The sequence below is a fragment of the Diabrotica virgifera genome, chromosome 3 (assembly GCF_917563875.1).
Source record: "Diabrotica virgifera virgifera chromosome 3, PGI_DIABVI_V3a".
Classification (NCBI taxonomy): Eukaryota; Metazoa; Arthropoda; class Insecta; order Coleoptera; family Chrysomelidae; genus Diabrotica; species Diabrotica virgifera.
In genome coordinates, this window is record NC_065445.1 from 248,269,527 (window position 1) to 248,294,971 (window position 25,445).

Here is a 25,445-nt window from a genome sequence, read left to right on the forward strand (position 1 = left end):
AAATTGGGTCAGTACGAGCACATAGAAATAGAAGGAGAATGGAAAAACATAAAGAACAGCATAATAGAGACAGCAGAACAAATAATAGGATTCCAAAAAAACAAAGAATCGAAAGAATGGTTTGATGAGGAATGTCACCAAAAAAGTCAACTGAAGCACCTCGCAAGAAACAAATGGCTACAAAGTGCCGAACAGGAACAAATGGACCAATATAGAAAAGAAAAACAAGAAGCATTGAAACTCTATAGAAGAAAGAAGAACACATGGATCTCTGAACAAATGCAAGAATTAGAAACGAATAATAAAGACAACAAGAAATTGTTCGAATAGATAAAACAACAACACATTACCAAAAAATCTGTCACAAAAATAAACAAAAAAGATTGGGAAAAACATTTCACGGACCTATACAAAAACGACAATAAGGCATATTCAGAGGATGAGGATATAAGAAATAACAGAGATGAAGAGGAAGTCGCACCTACTTATTAGGAATTCATGGAGGTATTAAAACAACTAAAAGTAAACAAAACGCCAGGGCCAGATGAAATCAACAACGAACTGATCATCAACGGCGGAGAGGAGCTCACGAAGTGAATGCACAAGATAATGGTTACAATTTGGAAGGACGAAAGCATGCCCATAGAATGGAAAAACGGGCACATCGCACCAATCTTTAAGAAAGGAGATCCAACTAAGTGCTGCAACTACAGACCAATTATGCTACTAAATACAACGTATAAGATATTGACCACAATTATAAGAAACCGACTAAATCAATACACAATAGGGTTTTAGAACAATAGATCAAAGGAAGATCAACAATAGATGCAATACACGTACTGACACAAACAATTGAAAAAAGCTATGAACATGACATAGAATTACACATACTATTCATCGACTTCCAACAGGTCTTCAACAGCATATACAGACAACAATTATTAAAAGAAATGAAAAAGATGGAGATACCGGCAAAATTAATAAGACTAACTAGAATGACAATAAAATACTCAACAGCAAAAGTTAAAACAAATGAGGGCGATACAAATGACATCAAAATAGAACTTGAAGTAAGACAAGGAGACAGTCTGTCAACGACAAACGACACTATTTAATATCGCTCTAGAAGGAGTAATTAGGGACACAGGGCTGAAAAAGACAATTATTCAAAGCTCAACACAGATCATAGGATATGCAGATGAACTGGGACTGGTAGCACGAGATAAAAAAAGACTAGAAGAGGCACTTTTAACCCTGGTAAGAGAAGCAAAGACGAGAGGACTAATAATCAATCAGAATAAAACAAAATATCTTATAAGCACACGAGACAATGTAAACAGAATAGCAGAAATAAAGATAGGTGAAAATACATTCCAGAGAGTAGATTGCTTCAAATACCTGGGGGTGATGGTGGACGGCAAAAACGGAAGGAGTATAGAGATAAACGACAGAATTAAAGCAGGTAATAGAGTATATTGGAAATATCACCAACTACTCAAGGACAAAAACCTGAGCAAAAAAAACAAAATCAAAAATATACACAGCAGCAATCAGATCAGTGATAGCCTATGGAGCAGAAGTAATGTGCCTTACGAAAAAAGACGAAGAAAAGTTAAAAATAATTGAGAGAAAAATTATAAGGATACATGGCCCAGTAAAGACAGAAACAGGGGAATATTGAAAGCTGATGAACCATGAAATAATAAATATAAATAAAGGAGAAGATATAGTAAAATTCATTAAAGCACAAAGCCTCAGATGGTTTGGGCACACACAAAGAAGAGGGGTAGAAGAACTGATCAGGAAGATAATGAACTGGAAACCAGTAAAAAATAGACCAAGAGGAAGACCAAAAATTAGATGGGAAGATCAACTGCTAGACGATATATCAAAGATGGAAATTGCAAACTGGAGAGAAAATATTTAGGACCGGAGAGAGTGGAAGAAGATAGTAGATAGGGCAAAAAAACATCACAACCTATGACCTAAGACCTAAAGGAAAAGCGGACTAATTTACCGCGTGAAATGGATTAAAAGAGCTCATATTTGAGCAAACTATACTCTAACAAGAGTGAACGGTCCATATAATAATTCCAGGTATGTACCTGTATAAATTACCCTCCTTGAAGTTGGTGTAAAAGGTATTCACCATTTATGTATTGTCTTTTGGAAGGATTACTAGAGAAAATCCAAATAAATTTTGAAAAAATGGCTGAAATCGCTGAAATTCTTGTAACAGATTCCGTAATGAGTGTACATGGGTGGTAAATGATTTTAAATTTCGCTTAAAGAAAGTGCTAAAAAGTCTAAAACATTTATGGTACTGTTCTCCATCTGGTTTCCAGGCAACTTGTTATACCGACGGTTAGTTTTTTTAATATTTTGAGTAGTAACTATGTTGGTTATCAACAATTTTATGTAAAAAATGCACATTTTGCCATTTTTTGTCTACCAGTAAGAAGAAAAACATTCAAAACAAAATTTAAGATAACCGCATTATAGAGCATGTAAAACAATTTAAACAAGGTTTTATAAATTTCGCTATACTTAATTATTGCTTATAAAACTATAAATTAAGTCAGTTTAACGTTAATATAACTTATGTAAAAAATACAACTTATATCTCGATATTACGTGAAATAGCTCAAAGAAATGAGTAAAAATACACGGTTTTTATGACACTCAGTGTAACTACGTAACAATTGTTTTAGTTTCTATATGGACGGAATAACAAAATTTATGTAAATCTGACCAATTTTTTCTCAATTTAATTATTTATTGACAATTTAAATGAAAAATAGCCGATTTTAAGAATTTTCGTCTATAAGTTACAATGTTTTACCAAAAAACTGAAAAAAGAACCGATTAGTTTATTGAAATAGCCTTAAAATGAGTTGAAGTAAAATAGAATTGGAGCTTTGTTTATCAATAAACATTAACTATTCAAATTTATTTCTTACGTTTTAAGCTAACTACCTGAGGTACCCCTAAACCCTAAAAATGTCATCAAAACGACGATTTTGAAGCTCTTCCGACTGGATTAAAGAAGCTATTATCGATTCAAACAAAAGTTGTGTATTTTTAATTCTAAATTTCAACTATTTAATTAAAAATAAAGTGTTTCAGTTGAAAATTAAAAGTTGCTACACCCACCGCTTTCGCAGGCAGAATAAGAACCCTGCTATTGCATAAGTATATAGATTTTGAAAAACCATTCAAAAAGCATTCCAAAGTTTTTTCGATATGCCGTCTAGTTCTCGAGATATTTGACAATCGCCTTTCTGGACAGAGCCCTTAAATAATGTAAACATTCTTATTCAAGCTAGACATAAGCCGAGTGAGAGAGCTGACCGTGAAATTCATTTGCGATGTTTCCAAATTTACCGGATCTCGGATTGTCTGCAAAATATATATTTACCATATACACAACGGATCGCGCGCGCTGCCCTCTACAGCGGATTTAGTGGAACCACTGCAATATAAAATTCACCAAAAGGGATGCAAAATGAGGTCCAGACAAAAATCGATTTCCTTGTACCCTAACCATTGTTACATCGAGATGTCACTATATACACGTGAATACAAGGTGAGATCCAAAATCGGATCTCGCCTTGCAAAACGGATCTCATCTTGTATAGCTTATGATACAAACGGATCTCGCCTTGATATGAAGACATATATATATATATATATATATATATATATATATATATATATATCTCTCTCCTGTCGTTTCCCCATTACTGAGGATCGTGATTTCTTCCAATATTCCTAACAATGTTTCTCCATTGGTCTCTATCTTCAGCTGCTCTAAGAGCTGCGCAGAATGAGTTTCCAGCTGAATGCTTTATTTGGTCAGACCAATTTCTGGTTTCCAGAAACAATTAATCTCTCCAAACTGTCGTCACCTCTGCGAACTACGTGACCAAAGAATTGCAGAATTCGTTGCAGACATATTGTGGACAGCCTTTTTTTAATATTGAGTTGGTTTAGAATGGAAACGTTTGTCCTATGAGCTATCCAAGGTATGCGCAGCATTCTTCTCCAGCACCACATCTCAAAGGCATCAATTTTTTGGCGCTCGCATGCGCGAAGAGTCCAAGTCTCTGCTCCGTATAGAAATATTGAGAATACAAGGGCATTCACCAGTCTCATCTTGATATTTTGAGAGATATATCTGTCTTTCCAAACTTTAGTTAGGCGACTCATCGCATTTTTTGCCATACCAATACGTCTCCGAACTTCTGCTTCACAGTTACCATCGTTAGTTATACTAGACCCGAGATAGACAAAGGTGTTTACTATCTATATATATATATATATATATATATATATATATATATATATATATATATATATATATAAATTCGGGTTCAAAACGTCCTCCGACGTTGTCCGATGCCTTGTTGCCAATATCTTCTATCATTGCAGTTAATTGTTTCTCCTCAATGCATTCTACAACCGTTTCCTGTAAATTCATTCTTTGCTTTACTTCCTCATTTCTAACCCGGTCCAATCTCGATGTTCGACATTTCATTAGGGGTGTATTATTTCCCTTCTACCCTCGGTAAATCTGATCAGGAACTCCCTTATCTGTCACTTGGGGACACGCTCTGTAGAGGTTACAGTTCCCCCAGAGCTTATTTATATTAGATTAGATTATGTGAGGTCGTTAAAGCTATGGAGCCTCTCAGCACTTCGACCTCTAAAGATCTTTTGTGCATACCTTAATCTAGTTAAACTTTAGGACGCCAATACTTCTAATGAAATTGAGTAGCATCCTAGGTGACTTGCTTCCTATGTCAGAGGGCGTTAGGGTGACATCTTCTAGGAATTTTAGTCGTTTGCAGAACAGTGTTACGCAATTGTTACGCAATGTGTTCTGCCGTTTCTTTTTTGTTGTCACAGAAACGAGAGTTCTCACTATCTGATTTGCCCAGTTTTTTGAGATGATATCTCAGAGGGCAGTGACCAGTGAGAAGGCCAGTTACCAATTTTATATCTTTTTTACTCATTTCGAGAAGGCGGTTTGTTGCAGTAGGCGACACTCTTATGAACCTTTTAGCTTGCCTTTTTCCTGGTGTGTTGGACCAGTATAGTTGTAGTTGATTGAGTTCCCAGGTCCGGAGTTTCTCTCTGATGTGGCTTTTCGGTAGTCCACAGAAGGGTTCTGGACCTTGAAATGGGGTATTGGCCCCTTATTTTGGGAGACTATCAGCTTACTCATTTCCTGCAATTCCCTTGTGACCTGGCACCCACATCAAGTTACTTTGTTGCATTCCGCCAGCTTCTTAAGGGATTGTTTACAAGCTTATTTATATACTTCCTGATATATTAAAAAACTACATTTTTTCTTAAAATTTTAGAGATGCCCCTTATGGCTGGTTGGTCGACGATCCGGACAAACTACCAAATTATTTAATAAATAACACACAAGTTAAGTTTATAACTCATGGCTGGATGTCGAAAGGCACAGCAGATAACTGTGTCAAAATTAAGGACGCTTTTCTCGAAAAGCACGATTTTAATGTTTTCATTATGGACTGGAGCTCTGTTTCCGGTGAGTTATACATATAGTATGTACAAGGTGATTCAGTGAAATAGTACGATTTGACAACGCTGCTGACGATAAAATAGAGGAGCCGCGGGCTTGCGACGTAAACGTTGTGAATCTAGAAATTGGGAAGTTTAGTTATCATGGAGGAGTGGTCTTGTGAACAACGCGCATTTGCTGTTTTGTGAGTGTACAACGAGCATTTCGTTTACACTACCATTTGCCGCCCCGAGCTGCAGTTCCGTCTAACATGGCTATTAAGACTTGGTTTAGGAACTTTGAAAGTAGTGGTTCAATATCACAGAAAAGAGTGGCAGTGTCATAACTGCTCGCACATCACAGAATATTGAAGCGGTGCCAATTTCATTACATGTGAGTCGTCACAGGGATCTTCGAGCACTCGCGTATAATGAATTTGGCACCGCTTCAATATTCTGTGGTGTGCGAGCATTTCTGACACTTCCAGCTCTTTTTTGTGATGTTGAACCACTACTTTCAAATTTCCTAACCCAAGTCTTGTAACTTGATCTTGTGAACAAGGCGGCAAATGGTAGTGTGGTTTAAACGAAATGCTCGTTGTACACGCACAAAACTTTCACCATTTTTGTAATAAGCTCTCACAGCAAATCCGCGTTGTTCACAAGACCATGCCTCCATGATAACTAAACTTCCCACTCATTAGATTCAACAGCGTTTACGTCGCAAGCCCGAGGCTCCTCTATTTTATTGTCAGCAGCGTTGTCAAATCGTACCATTTCACTGAATCACCCTTTAGTTTAACCGATAGTTTATTTACTAAAAAGATAAATAGAAGAAAGGACAAAATCTTACTTAAAATTAGTTTTATTTTAACTGAGACGACCAGTTTTTTGCTCTAAAAATGCAGCCCATCATCAGGTCCAACATTAAAAAGATGCTCAACCACTAAAATATAAAAAAAAGAGAACGGTACAATTTTTATATGTTGGTAAAATGTAAATTATACCAATACTATTTCTATAATGAAATAAATTTTGTACCAGACAATTTTCTTTTTCAAATTTTTTATTTAGGAAAAACGAAGTATAAGTGTTTAAGTAGATATTTATTCAGCGCTAGAGAAAAGCACAGAGGGCATAAGGATTAGCGGAGAAATAATTAATAACATGAGGTATGCTGATGACACTGTGATTCTCGCAAGTAACATGGAGGGAGCATTCTCGTGACTAGTACGTGTAAGATACAAAGAACAAGACAACAATACGGGCTTAAACTGAACATCACAAAACCAAATGCTTAGGATGCTGAGGATCACGCAAAAACACTTGCTTAGGAACGACAGATAATTCAAGTTGGGATCAAGCGAAGGCGATAGGTATAAGAATAGGACAAGCAAGAGCGTCGTTCAATAGCATGAAACAAATTTTTACTTCTAACAGCCTCAGTCTACCTTCCAAAATCTGACTTTCCAAATGTTATGTATTTTCGGTTTTGTTATATGGAATTGTGGCATGGACAATGACCGCAACATTAATGAAGAAAGTAGAGGCCTGCGAAATGTAGGCCTTCTTCTTCTTCTTCTTCTTCTTCTACGGCACTAGAGCCCAAAGTGAGCCTTGGCCTCCTTTATTTTTTGCCTCCACCCTTGCTTGTCTGTGGCTGCTCTTCTCCATACGGACTCCTAAAAGGGCTTGTGCGTCGCTGTTTACTATGTCTTCCCAGCGCTTTCTTGGCTTTCCAACCAGTCTCTTTCCCTGCATTCTAGCATTCAGTGCTCTTTTTGGTAGCCTATCCTTTCCATTCTTAACACATGCCCGGCCCATTGCAATCTTTGTATTCTAATGAAGTCTGACCGGGGTGTTTCCTTATAGAGTTGATAAAGCTCGTTGTTGTATCGACTTCTGAAGATTCCGTTTCCCTCTCAGGTCCTAGTATTCTCCTCAGTACCCTCCTTTCGAATGTGTCGAGTTTACTTTTGGATGTTTCTTTCAGGACCCAGGCTTCACTGCCATAGCATGTTATTGGTCGAGTTAAGGTTTTATAGATTCTCATCTTTGTATTTCGGTGGACACTTTTAGACCGAAATATATGGGAGAAAGCAAAATAAGCTCTGTGTGCCTACGTTATTCTCTTCCGTATTTCCCCATCTTCTGATCCGTCGGTATATATTTCTACTCCCAGGTATGTAAACTTTCCAACCGTTTCAATGTCATATTCATGTATAATGTTTTGTGAGGCTATATTTTTCTTCTCGTCTGAGTCATTATTTTTGTTTTTTCTGTGTTAATTTCCCGACCTAGCATTTTTGTTTGTGTTTTTAACTCTGCGTATGTTTCCTGTGCTCCTGTTGATGTTCTACTCATAATATTAATATCATCGGCATAAGCGGCCAATTGAACCGTTCGGTTCGTCAGTAGGTTTCCTCGTCCAGTTTGCATTTGCCTAACCGCATACTCCAGTGCCAGGTTAAACAATGTTGGGGCCAGCCCATCTCCCTGCTTTAGCTCCTGCGAAATTTTGAAAAAGTCTGTCCGGTGGTTTTGTATTCGTACACATGCCTGAGTTTCGTCCATTGTGGCCTTAATGAGTCTTATTAGCTTGTGTGGTATTGCCAATTCAGCCAATATACATATAATATAATTTGTTCCTTTTGACTGAGTCGTATGCCTGTTTGAAGTCTAAAAACACGTTGTGAGCATCAATATCGTATTCCCATGATTTGCACAAGATCTGTTTGACTGTAAATATTTGATCCAGTGTCGATCTTTCCTGTCGGAAACCCGTCTGATATTCTCCAATAATATTTTCTGCTAGCCGCTGGTTTACAATATTACGTGAGGACTTTATATGCTGTACATAGTAGAGAGATTCTACGGTAGTTTTTGCACTGGAGTTTGTCTCCTTTTTTATAGATCGGGCATACTATACTTTTCTTCCAGTCGTGGGGTATTTTTTCTTCTTGGCATATGTCTTTGATGAGCGCGTGGATGTGACTTACTAGGTGGTCGCCACCTACCTTATAGAGTTCTGCTGGTATTTCGTCGACTCCTGGAGCTTTTATTGTTTTTCTGGGCCTTAATAGCTTCGAGAACTTCTTCTATGGTTGGAGCTTCTACTCCACTCTCTACTTCATTCTCATCTACGTAATTCGTACCCATTTCATCTTCCATATCTACTTATTTTCCAAGTAGGTTCTGTGAAAATAATGCTTCCAGGTTTCTGTGACTTTCTGTTGCTCACTGATTATTTGCCCACTTTCATCTTTACATAGGCTTGTTTGAGGTTTATACCCACTTTTTATCTTTTTTAGGTATTCGCAAGCCCTTCTAATTTCGTTGTTTTTTTAAATTCTCTTCCATTTTTTCTATTTGTCCATTCTCATAGGCTCTCTTTTAATTTTTACATATCTTGTCTGCTTTCGGTCTTGCGACTTCAAATAATGTTCGTCTTTCTCGTGTTCTTCTTGTTATGTACATTTTGTGTGCTTCATTTCTTTCCTCTATTGCTTGTCTGCACTCGTCATCAAACCATGCTCCTCTTCTCTCATTTTTCTTGTTTCCCAGGGTGGACACTGCTGCTGTCATTACTGCTGTTTGGAATTTACTCCAGTTGCCCTCTATGGAGTGCTGTTCTAGCGTCCATAACTCGGTAGGCCTACTTAAATGTAGGCCTACCGACATATATTACGTATATCCTGGACCAAGCACGTAACCAACGAGGAGGTACTACAACGCCGGATAGGTAAGGAGAAAGAGGTAGGTACCAATAACTGTAAAGAAAAGAAAGTTGGAATACTAAAGCTACTAAATAAATATATAGCACTTCAGCTAATTATCCAAGGGAAAATAGACAGCAGAAGTGGTCCAGAGAGGTGGAGATTGCCTTGCGGCAATGGTTTGGATTGTCATCTGCCGAACTATTTAGATATATAGCCATTCAATATTTGCATATATTCAATAGCCATGTTAATCGCCAACGTTCGGAACGGGCAAGGCACGTGATGAAGAAGAATAAAAACGAAGAGAGACAAGGTACTGGATTTATGTCTCATAAGTGAGTAATATACACATACATTGAATGTTTTATATAATTTGTTTTTAAACATTTCATTTTTCTGGAACAGAACAAAAGGAGACCAACAATATACGAATGTTTATCATTTTGTGTAAACTACAAATTAATAATGCTATCCGATGATCTTATAAGAGTGAAATATACACAATACATGATGTGAAAATTCGTATTCGTATATGTATTATCTGCAGATTATTTTATACTTCCTTCAAAGTAGAAGTTGCCAATTATTTCCACAGGTCGAGCGTTCTTAGATATTTTATGAAAAACATCAAGCGCCATCTAGTGAAATTGAAAAAATTAATACTCAGCGAAAATTAATACTTTATGAAATAAATCTAGTTTTAATTAAAGCTGCAAACCACATTCCTGATATTTTAACACTATTCCGTATACAATGTATATTTTATATTCTCATATTTCAGGAAACCCATTCTATCCTGTTCCTATGGAAGCCACGCCACATATTGGACAGGAATATGCAAAATTTATCAACATTCTGATAGGAAAAATGAACGTGAATCCGAAAGATATTCACTTAATAGGTCACAGTCTTGGGGCACATATTTCTGGATTTGCTGGTAGACGCACCAAGGGAAGAGTTTCCAGAATAACTGGTATGTGACTACAGATTTTTATAAAAATAAAATAGTCTACTAATATTCGTCTTATAATACTTCAATCTGATCGGAAAAATCAATGTTCATCCTCCATTAAGACTTTTGGAATACTGAAAACAACAATTAAATTTTATTATGGTTCCTCTGGTTTTAAAGTGCATTGCACCTAGAGTCTTTGGAAGATGCAGAGATGGGAATCAAAGTGAATGGGGTTTTGATCAACAACATACGATATGCTGATGATGCTGTCTTAATTTGTGGCAACACAGCAGACCTTCAAAAACTTGTCACTATAATCGGAGAATACAGTAAGCGAATGGAATTAGAGATTAATACCAAAAAGACCAAATTCATGATCATCTCCAGAAACTTGCATTTGAAAACTCCACCATAACACTGAATGCTAAGTCCATTGAAGGAGTGAGCAAATTTAAATACCTGGGAACGTGGCTTTTTGAGGACTGGGCATCGGACATGGAAGTAAAATGTGGCATTGAGCAAGCTCGAGAAGCTCTCGTAAAATTAAGGAAGGTACTGATCTGTTCAGAGTTCGATCTTACACTGAGACTAAGGTTTACTAAATGCTACGTGTGGTCGGTGCTGCTATATGGTATAGAGGGCTGGATACTCAAAACTAGGGGATATAAACAGATTAGAAGCTTTCAAAATGAGGCTTTATCGCCGTATCCGAAAGATACCATGGACGGCGAAAGTCACAAATGTAGATGTCATTAAAAAAATCAACCAAGAACGCCAGCTTTTCGAAAATATCAAGAAAAGAAAAACGCGTATTTAGGTCACATCATGTGAAACAAAAAATACCAGTTCCTTCAACTTATAATCCAGGGTAAAATTTAAGGCAAGAGAGGAATAGGACGCAAGAAAATGTCTTGGCTCTGAAACATAAGGAAATGGACAGGGATTAACGACATACAATCTCTGATACACATTGCAAGAAACAGAGAGTTAATGGAAAATGTGATCGCTAATATCCATTAATGGATTTGCATCTGAAGAAGAAGAAGAGCACCTACAGTCGGTTGATGAGTTATCTTACGACCAGATTTCTATCCTTCTTAGCATGATAGAGCTCGCCAGTGTCTCATGTCTTTCCAGTTTTTTATATTATGTAGCCATGACATTCGTTTGCGATCTACTTCCCTCTTGATCTCAATCTCTCCTTGAATAAATTAGTTAAAGGATTGCATATCTTTTCCCTTTCAGGACACGGCCCAGGTATCCAATGTATTAGTTCCTTGATCTTTGTATTTTGTTGACCTTTGTAATATAGGGATCATTATAAATGTTCAATAAAGCAAATCCGTTGAAATATGGCAGGGGTTATACGTTATACCTACATAATATATGGTATTGACAACTGTTGCCAACTTGTCGATGTTTTCATCTTTCGACAGTTTTATGGCTTCCTTAGTAGTGCCATCCGGTCCAGAAGCCTTGCTCAGCTTTGCTACTTTTGTAGCGTACTCAACCTCGGCACGAATAATGGGAGGGGAAATGTTCTGTAGGTAAAATAGTAACTAGGAAATGGACTTACGCACATACCCACCGGGTACTTCTTTCTAATTGGACGCCCACCAAAGGATCTTTTGAGGATATTTATCATACAGGGTGAGTTTTTAGTGCGGGATCGGTCGATAACTCTATTATAGTATAAAATATCGAGAAAAGTTATTTAAAAAAAATGTAGGCAATGATATTCTCCACGCTTGGAAAATATGTCCATTTCTACAGGGTGATCAGTAACTGCGTGGTATATCAAACATATATTTTTTTAAATGGACACCCTATATATTTTTTCATATTTATATTCCCCTCATAATTCTTGTTCATATAATATGTGGTTTTGCATTACTATACAGAGTATTTAACAAGTTATGACCATTTTTATTTCGAAATCACTATGAGATTAGCACCCTGTATATAAAGAAGTAATTCGTACACAATAATTTGTTTTATGTAATAAGATAAAAAATATACTGTAGTTTTTAAATTAAGTCCAATTCACATCATTGACGAATATTTGTATACAGGGTGAAATACAAAACCAAATTACGATTTTCTCTATTTTTTTAAATGGATCACCCTATATTTTATTTTTAAACATTATTGTATTTAATATACTCTTTCATTTTTATATAGCATTCCCTATATCTAAACTTATTACTTTCCGAGATATTTTTAGTTTTCTTCAAATTTCGGGAATACATTCAATTTTTTCTAGTAGAAATAAGTTAGTATTGAGTGATAATTAAACAAACTTATTTTTATTAGATAAATAACTAACACAAAATATAAACCATAGCAATATGCAGTGAATATACTAATAAATGTGATATTAAGAAATTATCATATTTCCGTAATATAAAAGAATCGTAAAATTCCTACAAAAAAAACTTTCTATTGTATATAATAATATAACAAGATAATTTTTATTAAATAAATAACTTACATGAAACATAAATCAAAACAATATAGCACTGATGTAAGAGTTTTTAGATTGGTATATCAACAGCATTCTAAGCCAAGAATTTTTTAGTAGAACATTCATTTTTATAAGCACTTTTAAACTACAAAACCAAATTACGATTTTCTCAATTTTTTTTAATAGATCACCCTATATTTTTTTTGAAATATTGTATTTATGATACTCTTTCATTTTTATATAGCATCTCCTATACCTAAACTTATTAGTTTCTGAGATATTTTTAGTTTTCTTCATTTGCCGGGAATACATTCAATTCTTATAAATATAATAATAACTTAACAAATAAGTATTATGCAATAATATAACAAATATTTTCATTCAATAAATAACTAACAAAAAATAATAAACCATAACAAAATTTAATGAATGTACCAATTAATGTGATGTTAAGGATATAAGTCTAAAGTAAATGTTGAAAATAACCACTTTCAACGTCTATGCAATTTTGTAACCGATATTCAAATGACCGAGCCACATTTCTAACATTTTTGTAAGTCAATATTATTAAAAGCTTCTTTTATTCTATTTTTCATATAATCAAGCGTTGTTGGATGCTTCTGGTATACCAGGTTTTTTATATAGCCCCACTTGAAAAAAATCAATTTTGGAAGAACTGGAGCACCGTCGTATAAAAACCTGAACCGTCAAAATATGTGGACCAATCACATAATCTCTAACAATATCACCTTAAACATTTATAGATCACCTAATTTGAGTGTTAGTAGGGATTTCTTGATGCATATTAATGAAATTTAATATGAAAATTATATTATTAATAACTGCGGGTCACAATCTGCAATTAGGAATGTGTTACTAAAAACTTCTTGGCTTAGAATGCTGTTGATATAATAATCTAAAAACTATTAAATTAGTTGTATATTGTTTTGATTTATATTTGTGTGAGTTGTTTATTAAATAAAAATAATCTTGTAATTTTATTATACACAAGATACCTAGGTATATTTTTTTGTAGGAATTGTATGATTCTTGAATATTAGGGAAATATGATAATTCCTTAATATCGCATCTATTGATACATTCATTGCCTATTGCTATGGTTTATATTTTGTGTTAGTTATTTATTGAATAAAAATAATTTTGTTTAATTTCAATACCAACTTATTTCTACTAGAAAAATTGAATGTATTCCCGAAAGTTGAAGAAAACTAAAAATATCTCCGAAAGTAATAAGTTTAGATATAGGGAATGCATATAAAAATGAAAGAGTATAATAAATACAATATTTTTGAAAAATAAAATATAGGGTGATCCATTTAAAAAAATAGAGAAAATCGTAATTTGGTTTTGTAGTTCACCCTGTATACAAACATTGGTCAATGATTTCAATTGGACTTAATTTAAAAACTACAGAATATTGTTTATCTTACTACATAAAACAAATTATTGTCTATGAATTACTTCTTTATATACAGGGTGTTAATCTCATAGGGATTTCGAAATAAAAATGGTCATAACTTTTTAAATACTCTGTATAATAATGCAAAACCCTATATTATATGAACAAGAATTATGAGGGGAATATAAATATGAAAAAATATATAGGGTGTCCCATTTAAAAAATTATATGTTTGATATACCACGCTGCTATTGATCACCCTGTAGAAATGGACATATTTTCCAAGCGTGGAGAATATCATTGCCTACATTTTTTCTAAATAACTTTTTTCGATATTCTATACCGTAATGGAATTATCGACCGATCCCGCACTAAAAACTCACCCTGTATATTTTCTTCTAATAAAATAATACCCTTAAACTTCTTATTGGTAATATTAATATTTTTCCAGGTATCTGTTCCTCTAAATTGGCCCCCAGAATCTTTTTGTGCTTTATGCCATATTCGTTATATGTACATATTATATTCAGTATTGCTTATCTTGTCCCCTTGTAAGATTTTTCATCCTTTTATGGAAAAGTAACACCTAAGGCGAAATGTTAGACCTAATAATAATAACAGATGTATTTCTAACTTGTAATATACTTTGTAGGTTTAGATCCAGCTTTACCAGGTTTTGATATTAATCTTGTCAAAGGTGACCGCCTGAATAGAAAAGACGCGGATTTTGTAGACATTATCCACACATGTGCTGGATTTTTAGGTATAAGAGATCCTATAGGACACGTTGACTTTTATCCCAATGGTGGGGCTCCCCCACAGCCTGGATGCACTATATTAAAAGTAAGTAACTATATTAATAATACGTTATACCGTATTCGTTTGGATTAGAGTACATTTTAAAAAATAGGGAAATATGGATTTAGTTGATAGTTTTTATTCCTCTATTATTCAATCAATTTTATTTTGGGGATACCCTCTTTGTGTGAAAACCTATTGTACCTTTTCATCGCACTTAATGTATTTAGCGTATGGTTTATGATATTCAGTATTTTACATATCTAGTTTTTTATATATCCTATTGACTCTTCAGTTGCCATTAAGAAGTCTTTAGGGTCCTATGTGTATATTCTGCGAGGCAGTCTTGTTTGTATGTACTTGATCGTCTGCTTCGCAGCGCCACAATCATAGAAATCCGATGGAACTTTATCCCATTTGTAGAATGTAGTCGAAGCATCTATCGCAGTTTTTTTCTGATTCAGAATTTTTTATAGTTAGCCAGTCTCAAGGCTTCGTAATCCATAAATGGTAGACTATACAATCTGAAGGAACATTTTTCTTTTGGGGGGACTTATACCACCGATGTTTGGCATCTTGGCATTTGGCATGGAATTTTGAATTTTTATTAATGCTGAGATTCTTTCTTTTCTGGACTACTTTCATCAGGCGCTTTATAAATCTAAGAACTATGTTTAGTTGGATAGATATTTAGCACAGGCTACTATCAATTACAAAAGTCTGATATGGACGGGTTGTAGGACCTTTCAAGATCAAATGTTTCTGTTACCAACTCTATATCTTGTTTTACCATCCATCTGTTGACTTTTATTTAGCTTCTGCTGAGTAGCATCTCTAACTCCAAGTTGTTGTTACATTAAATGAGTATGCTAAATAAGTAACTAAATTTTCTGCCTATGAAATAGCTTTGGTCTCTGCTCCATAGTCGATTTCTAGTATTTTATTATTTAAAACATTCCAGAGCATTGGTACTAGTATGGATTCCTTGATATACCTGCTGATGTTTTTATGCCTTTTAGTTTTGCCACTTACCTCTTATTGGGGTCGTCCTTAATTATATTGAGTCAAATATTCTGACACATCTGCTTTTTTAAGGACTATGATGATGTCACCTTAGTTGGCTAGGTTGGATGCCTTTCTCACATCACGAGGGCGCCAGGCGGTCCATTTCCTTCTATTTCCAGATATACTTCTGTTTTTTTTTTCATTCGTCTTCTAGGCGATTTTTAAAGATTTTCATAAAATTTCCGAGGGCAGTCTAGAAAGCAAATCGGCCTTGCAAAAGTAACAAAACTCGATGTCTCTGTTTACGTAGTTTTAGACATAATATGTTAAGAATATAATTTCCAAATGTTGGCTTTAAATAATAAATAAATTTTTAGTTTGTAGAAGCTTGCAGTCATGGTAGAAGTTGGAAACTGTTTGCGAATAGTATTAAACTAGACCAAGAATACGCAGCCAGTAGGTGTCCAAATCTTGCCAGTTTAGCTAACTTAAAATGTGTGGGTAAGAACATTCCCATGGGATATCCCACTCCACCTACAGCTAGAGGTATTTTCTACATAGAAACCACATCTGAGGAGCCTTATATAAAACCGTTTGATTTTGTAGATAAAAATAAAGTAGAATAAAGAAAATGTTTTTTTATTTTTGAGATTTTTAAGAAAAATAAAGAAGTAGGTATGTAGGGGTGGCAAAAACTTACCAGTTGCAACCTAAAATAAGTTTTTTTTACTCCGCAATTATCGGTTTTTCCGGTTGTTTTTTTGTCATGGATAGAAACGTTTTTTCTTTTTTAGAGTAATAAACGGCGAACAATCGGATAAGTTTCATCTGGAAAAAATAATGAATTCAGAGAAAAAATGGAGAAATTTTTCGCCTCTGCGTGCGGAGATATTTTAAGCTGACCGAACGTCGGCCCTATGCAACTAATTGTCAATAATGAACCTTTGGCAAAAGTTAACAATTTTAAATACCTAGGATGTTGGATAAACGAGACACTAAATCCGGATGAAGAAATTAAAATTCGTATAGAAATTGCAAGAGGAGCATTTATGAAATTTAAATCTGTTCTGAGCAACTCTCAGCTGAATTTACAACTAAGAATCAAGTTCCTAAAACGTTATGTGTATCTTGTATTACTGTATGGATGTGAAACCTGGATCATGAAGGTTAACATGATGAACAAATTAGAAGCCTTTGAGATGTGGTCATATCGTAGAATGCTCGGAATATCTTGGGTTCAACGCATTTCAAACAGAGAAGTCTTTAACAGAGTAGGTAAAGGCGAAGTTGACTTAATCAAGATGATAAAAAAGAGAAAACTTTAAAATCTCGGGCATATAATGAGAGGTAGCAGATACAGGATGCTGCAGTTAATACTCAACGGAAAAATCGAGGGAAAAAGAGGAATTGGTGGGAAGAAATATTCATGGCTTCGAAACCTTCGTCAATGGACTGGCTTACCAGCAGATCAACTATTACATGCCGCACAAGATCGAGAACTATATCGGCCAACTGTTATGGAAGCTACCCACGCATAAAATTTGGCCACGGTACTTAAAAAAAAAAGAAGAAGAAACCGATTTTCCGACACTAATGACTAATTGGTTAGTTCTAACTTCCAGTTCCCCCTTCCCTATTCACTACACAGTATCCAATACACGCTGACACTGTTTATATATCGATTGACATTGATTATCTTGGTAGGTATCGATATATTCGGTTGATAGTGTCGATATCGAAAATATTGATATCGATTAGAGTGGAGTATCGCAAACTAAAATGCAATGCAAATGTAACATTGTACCTTATTGAGTATTGGCTATTGATTAAAAAAACTGAACACCGGTTTTTGGAATAACCGGATTTTTGGACCGGTTATGACCGCCATGTTAAGCCGTAAGTAAAAAAACCGCTATAACCGAAAAAAACTTTTGTCAAAAACCGCCATGCCAACCCTAGAAATATGGGAAAAAATGAAACTGTAGTTAATTTTATAGTTCTCTCTTTTAATAAATTAACCAATATGTTTTCTGATGTTATTCATCAAGTTAATAATACAATATTGAAACACTATTCATGTGACATGATAATATATATTATATCAGGCTCCGGGCTTAGGTGACTGGCGCCCTGGGCAAATGGTCCACTGGCGCCCCCTTTATTACTATAATGTAAAAGCAAATAATCTATGTTACTTATACACTCACCGACACAAAATTCCGCCACCCAAAATTTTTGATTAAGTTTGACAATTTATAACTTTATTATTTGTGCTCCGATTTTTAAGATTCTTGCACCAGTTTGTAGGTACATGTATTGACATCGTTTGGTATTATTACGGTAAAACAAAAATTTTGCTTGCATGGCATTATACAGGGGTGAATGGAAACGTTGTATTTCCTCCTAAATTTAAAAAATTCTGTGGAAAAATGGAAGAGCTGATTTTGTTTCATAGTCCTGTCATATTATCCCGGAGGCATCGCTGAAATTTTGTGTTTTGTATTATCCGAATATCTATTTTCTTGTAAGAGCTGTACCATTTTTTGTAAATAAAAACACTGATGGACTCATAAAATAGAGGTTGGATTAATAAGATTAGAATGGCCCGCCTGCAGCCCAGATCTCAATCCTATTGAGCATTTATGGGATGAATTAAAAAAAGCTATTCGTTGTCATCCTAGGCCTCCAGAAAATTTGGTACAGTTATGGCCCTGTTAGAGGGATATCGGACTATTCCCGAGCCAAGGATAACACATCTTTATTCGATGCCAAACACATTGCGAGCAGTCGTTGCTGCAAGAGGTGGACATACCCACTATTGAATTGTTTTCTTTTGTTGTTAATTTTATTTTGTTTTGTTAATTTTAGTGCGTTTGATATTTTTAATTAAAAAATCATTAAAGCAGTGTTTTTATTTACAGCTCTTACAAGGAAAGAGAGAATCGGATAATTCAAAAAACAAAACCTTAGTGATACCTCCCGGATAATACGAAAGGAGTATGAAACAAAATCAGCCCTCCAATTATTCCACAGAATTTTTTAAAGTTAGGAGAAAATACAACGCTTCGATTCACCCCCGTATTATGCCATCTAAGGAAAAAAATTGTTACAGGAATAATATCAAACGACATCAATACATACCTACAAACTGATGTAATTATCTTGAAAATCGGAGTACAAATAATAAAGTTATAGATTGTCAAACTTAAATGAGTATCTTATTTTTTGTAAGTAAGTAATATTTTTCAAAAAACAGTATTTCTTTAATTTTCATATTACATATTCCATCTTTATCCAATTTATGTTATGTCCAGTTACATTTTACACTTCTAAGCAAGTTATCAGTCATCAAACATTTATCCTTTAATTAATACTCTTAGATTTGTACACATATGTACACATTACATACAATTTTGTGTTCCTAGACGTCTATACATATAAGGCCTTTTCCCATTATTTGTCTAATTGTATTGATATCATACTAGGGAGCGTTCAAGTATTATGTAACGCAGCTTGGGGGGAGGGGGGTCTTGTAAAACGTTACGGCGCGTTACATGGGGGAGGGGGTTCGAACAGCGCGTTACGTAACATTATTTTTTAACTTAAATAAAAAAAACTACAGAATTTCTTTTATGTTTTACATCGCCCCTGAATTGTATTATGTGCACAGTAGTAACATGTGTTTGCAATGATTAGCTGGACCTTTCTGCACAACAAAAGATGAAAAGATACAGATGGGATTAAGAGGTTGCAGAGGGTACTACACAGGCCCGGCCTCAGGGGTGGGCGAAGGCGGCAAATTTAGGGGCGGCACATTTTAATTTTTTGAATTAAGAAATAATAAATTATGTTTTTAATAGTATAAAAAATCAATATTATGAACATGAGCGGCAAAAATGCAACTGTAAAAACGAGAATTAAATAAGTCAAAAAATAACAATTGCAAGGTTCATTCGACGGGAAATCGACAACACCGCCTTCTTCTTCCTCGCATAAGAATTGTGGGTTCAGAACTACCCCTCTCAGGATATTATTAAGTGTTTAGTGTTATTAAAAATAATTGTGTACGTGCAGTAATGGATGATAGAAAACGTCTTTTTGGTAGTCAGTACAGGAAAAAGAGGGCAGAGAACCAGAGAAGGAGATTGAAACAAAAAGGCTTAAAATTTTTATAGGTAAATTTTTAAAGCCGTTACACACTGATTCTGACAATATTGCTCAACCTAGAGAACATGCAGCAGTTGCCGCTCCTTTTGAGTCTGTCAATATTCACCCAGACCTAGTCCTATCATCTGCATCCACGTCTGCTGCCGCCGCTCCCAGTCCAACGACAGTCACCTAGGACATCATCAGCATCAACGTCTGATGCCGCCCGCTCTCAGTCTAACGACAGTCATCTAGCTAGGACAATCATCAGCATACACGTCTGCTTCCACTCCCTCTCAGTCCAACGAGAGTCATTTGAGACAATGATCAGCATCTAGGTCAGCTACTGATGACACGACTACTGTCACAGGTAACAATGTTATTATTGATGTGATGAATATGTGAGGCTTTAACTTTTGATGAGTCGAATGATCTAAATTATGCTGATCTAAAAGATGAACTTAAAGTACTTTCCACGATTGTGAAGCCCAAGAGTACACCTCTAGAGACTCTGAAAATGATTAGAGATTTTGATTTTGATTTCGCACTTAACGTTAGTGTTGCTTTGAGAATTTTATTAGCCCTACCAGTGACAGTAGCCTCTGGAGAGAAAAGCTTTTCAAAAATAAAACTAATAAAAAAATTACTTAAGATCAACTTTGTCCCAGGAACGTTTAAGTGTTCTAGAGACAATATCTAACGACACGAAATAGCTGAGTCCTTGGATCTTGGAGAATTATTAAATAATTTTCTTCCCGTGCCAAGGAATGAAGAGTTATACTTACTTAAAAAAGTAAGTGTGTAATTCTGGATATGGATAGTGAATTTTTGGATATTAAAAGATGTTAATTTATAGTAATGTAACATTTCATGAAAATATTGCAAATAGATGTGTTTTTATGCGTGTATCGTTCAAATAAAGTGGAAATGGCGTATTAAATAATTTAGCACAAAGCACACATCAATAAAAATACAATCGCGGTTTAAGTTGGCGAACGCTGAAGGAAGGTGGTGAGTCATGGATCTACCAAGGGGGAGGGGGCGGCGGTCGCCAATCTTGCCCAGGGCGGCAAAATCCCTAGGGCCGGGCCTGGTACTACATGTTCATAAATCATGTATGTTTTCTGAAGTCAATAACATGCAGTATCGTTTTCTGCAGTAGGTATTCATTAATGTTATAAATACGCAAATTTTCAAATTATTTAAAAATATCTTTAAATAAAAAGCATTAAATACAAAATCCACTATATTGATACTTAGTTTAGAAAATTGATAGATATTGTAAAAAATAATACCCTTATTTAAAGCGTGATTCCTGAATTATTAATTTCAAAGTTTTATGTGATTAATATCTTGACAAAAATTATACATAACTTTAAAATTTCACCTTGCATTATTCATAATACCCTACATAATACACATTTTTGAGATGAGGTTGTTAAGCAGCTTCTAAAAACAAAAATATACAGGGTGTTTAATTAAAATTAAAGATAATGGACTATGCTAGACTTGAGTGAATCACCCTGTATATTCAAATTTATGTATAAATAGTCCATAGTTGAATTTAAAAGTTGACGTATTCTAGCGTTTTTATAATTTTCTAAAATAATGACTCATGACACAACAATTTTATTCCATAAGTGGTTTCGATACATTATAATTTTAAATGATCTGTATTATTCATAAAGACCATGAACTCAGATTGTTAAGCAGCTTTTAAAAATATAAAAATATAGAGGGTGTTCTATTAAAAATAAAACTTATGGACTACGGTAAGCTTGCATGAATCACCCTGTACATTTAAATTTTAAGTACATTTTAAGCCCTGTTTAAAAAGCACACATTTTTATATATGAAAATTAAAACCAAAATAACAAAGTTCTTTTACCGAGTTTCCGGTACTTTTCGCAACCTAGTTTTCCATTTAGGTTCAAAAATGGTCACTTGAATGTTACGTTTAGGTAGGGGGAGGGGGGTACAGAAAAACGTTACGGTGCGTTACATGGGGGGAGGGGGGTCAAAAATCTTCAAAAAGTGCGTTACGTAATACTTGAATGCTCCCCTAATACAACAACTATTGGTATTGTTGACTGCATAACTTCTGGTAACGTAAACATTTTATTTTCCTATTTGATTACTTAATTAATGGATTATTTTAAGAATTTTTTCATCTATTTTCGAATAACTTTAGTACCAACATATGTAAATTTGATACTGTTTTTTATCTCAAATATTAAAATAATCTTTCAACATTGTGGCTGAAATAATAATACAACTAGGTTATATTGACAGTTCTTAACGTCATTCTGGGTTGCTCTTGAATTCAGTTGTCATTTGGCCATTGAAATCCAATATGTGAGGTTTTCTCAAAAAAAAAAATTCTCACCACGTAGGAAGAGTCCTGTGTTGATCTGGGTAACATCCAGGCATATCTAGAACATCATTTAAATTTTATATAAATATGTAACATAACTTAATCGTTTACATTTAAAGGGTTTTTACCCAATACATTTTGGTGGCTCAGTCATGCTATTTTTTGTAAGTATCGCCTCTTGTTTTTTAAAACCTCTGTCAATTTTTTAACTTTTTCTCAATTAATTAGGTTATACTTAATTTTAGGACTTTTAGAACACTGATGATAGATTTATTAATCCGAAAACGTTTTGTCTTATTGTGACCCTTATTTAGGGTATTTTTAATATACCTTTGACAACAAATCTAGTATTTTTGTGATTTATGGTATACAGCCAGCTACAGGAAGTTTATTTTCCTCATGGAGAATGAATAAGATGGAGCCATCGAACCATATCATTCCTTATGAGAGGTCACGGTTATAACCAAAGACCGGATGAAGTTAGGAGAAGAGGCAGGCCCAGAGCACGAGTTAGGGCAGCGATACTCAACCTTTTTCTTTCCTGGGCCACATAGTAGCTATAGCCACAGCTTGCGGGCCGCAATCAAGATGAAGTAGTATACAGGGTGTTTCATTGAGAAACGGAAATACTTGAATGGTGAATAGAGGTAAATGATGCGGTTCTAGACATACTAAATTTATTGCTCCACCGAGTTTATAACCGAGTTACAAGGTGATTTATCAATTTTGCCCATTTATTTCTGGAACGTAGAACCACCTTGTATATTTTTTTGATATTTGGTACACATATGTCACATTTAGAACCCAAACCACCCAACTACTAATTACAAGAAAAATCCAGGTCCGGATTAAATAAAATTATAAATCCATTGTGACCTTGAAACAACATCCTGTATATTGAAATTTTCAAAACCCGTTTGCATATTTGAAAAGAGCTTTAATGGAGCTTCCATTTTTGCGCAGACAATTCAATGACTTAAGAACTCGAACTTTCAAAACAAAAATTTCGATATAATTTCAAAATTAATGTCATTAAATTATCTGCGCAAAAAATTGAAGCGAGCAATTAAACTTATTTTTTGTGCTATTTTCAAATGTGCAGACGAATTTTGAAAATTTTAATATACAAGGTGTTGTTTCATGGTCACCATTATTTTAATTTTTTTTGTTAATCCGGATCTAAATTTTTCTTGTGATTAATAAATGGGTCGTTGCAATGTAGTAAATAGATATTGATTATTTTTAAAATGAGTATTTGTTCATTAACTTTAATAATTTATTATTAACAGTTAATAATACCCTGCTTTTTAATCAGAGTTCTTACAAATTTCAATATAATTTAAAATTAAAGTCATTAAATTGTCTGCCACACGCCCAAACACGCATCAAACACATCGGCACACTATCAAATAATTTGAAAAACACGTGAAATTTGACAGATAATTTGATCACAGGGCCCTTTAGTTAGCCTTCGGGCCGCATAAAAAACGCTAGAGGGCCGCATGCGGCCCGCGGGCCGCCGGTTGAGTATCACTGAGTTAGGGACTAGACGGAAGACGACTTATGAGTGTTAAGAGTACGAAATTGAAAAACCAAGGCAAAGGGTAGGGTGGCATGGAAGCTGATTCTGGAATAGACCAAGACCCACCATAGGTTGTAGATATAGAGCCAATGATGATGATGAAGCCAGTTAACCTTAAAAACTTACCCGACAAAAGAATTTAGTTTTAAATTTTATTTTGTTTAGAAAAGTTGTTTACATTTTTATTGTTGACCATCATTTTTTTTTGTAACAGGTACATAACATGCACTTTTGTTATAAGACTACAGTAGAGCGTCGATTATCCGAACTAATTGGGGGACATGGGTGTTCGGAAAACCGATTTGTTCGGATAATCGAACTATATCGAGATTGTCATACCTATTTATCCACAAGTGAATAAAAACCATATTTATATAACTGTATATTTGTTTATACCTTGATAATGACAAATAGCAATTAAACAAAAAAGTGCATTCTTTGCAACAACATATTTTTGGATACACAATTGAAGAAAATTGAAGATATTTTAAGCGTTAATTACTAACGCTTGCTCAGTACTCGAGTGTGGGGCGCGGGAGTCGGGAGTTCGGATAACCGGTCGTTCGGTTGATCGACGTTCGGATAATCGACGCTCTACTGTATTTGCAAAAATATGGAATGAGAATATCATTTTTCCTAGCTAATAATACCCGAACTAGTAAATTAAAACTGATTTATTTTAAACACTTTTAAGTAGGTATTTTAGAATAAAACGTGTTTTTGCTTCCATTTACTTTACTTTTAGGATAAGATAATAAAGAATTTATGCACAAAAAATGATCACCTTTCATTGAACTATCTCCGTCTACCCAACAGACGGAGTAATCACGTGAATAAATCACAATATTTCCAATAAATACCTTAACGCACGGTTTTCTACACAATACCGATAACAAGGTATTCGGTAATTGGTGTTATCGGCATTGTGTACAAGGCCGTGAGTTAAGGTATTTTGAAGAAATATTATGATTTATTCACTTGATTACTCCGTCTGTTCGGTAGACGGGTAATAGGTAAAGATTTAGGCAGGTAAGAATTTGTACAAATCTGTTAATTGTGTTGGTGGAATAGTAATAAAAATTTTTTCTGTAACAGTTTTTATTACGATTAAATTAAAATAGTAAAAAAATAAAAACGCGATTTTATTACACGTGAAATCAAGAAAGTTTGTTAAATTTTCATTAAAAATTAATTAATATTTTAAACATTATGAATATTATAGGAGAGTTTCAGATTTCAGTGACTGTTATTTTAGTAATAGGTAAGTAGGTACCTACCTAGGTATATTATTTCTTTTAATTCAGTAAAAATAGTCTAAAAAGTTCGACACTCGGAAATAAACATGAATAAAATTTCTTCATAAATCAGTGGCGTAACCATACCGACAATAAGACGACTTAACGCCTTTGAAATGTGGACCTATAGAAGAATTATGAGGGTTTCCTGG

The 25,445-nt window shown here is 34.5% G+C and overlaps 2 protein-coding genes across 5 annotated transcripts in view; both read left to right on the forward strand.

The window, feature by feature from the left end:
• The window catches only part of LOC114334353 (phospholipase A1-like), a 49,220-nt gene extending 32,680 nt beyond the window's left edge, over positions 1 to 16,540 (forward strand). For 3 of the 4 annotated variants that reach the window (XM_050646044.1, XM_050646043.1, XM_028284389.2), the window contains exons 3-6: positions 5,370 to 5,563; positions 10,036 to 10,227; positions 14,746 to 14,936; positions 16,274 to 16,540. In XM_050646044.1, the coding sequence (XP_050502001.1) occupies positions 5,370 to 5,563; positions 10,036 to 10,227; positions 14,746 to 14,936; positions 16,274 to 16,522 (826 nt within the window). In that variant the 3' untranslated portion in view covers positions 16,523 to 16,540. The remainder of the gene's footprint in view (positions 1 to 5,369; positions 5,564 to 10,035; positions 10,228 to 14,745; positions 14,937 to 16,273) is intronic. The other variant, XM_050646045.1, reaches the window with a different exon arrangement.
• An 8,342-nt stretch (positions 16,541 to 24,882) lies between these two features.
• The window catches only part of LOC114334358 (phospholipase A1-like), a 51,459-nt gene continuing 50,896 nt past the window's right edge, over positions 24,883 to 25,445 (forward strand). The window contains exon 1 of the mRNA XM_028284394.2: positions 24,883 to 25,027. The gene's annotated coding sequence lies outside the window, so the exon portion shown is untranslated. The remainder of the gene's footprint in view (positions 25,028 to 25,445) is intronic.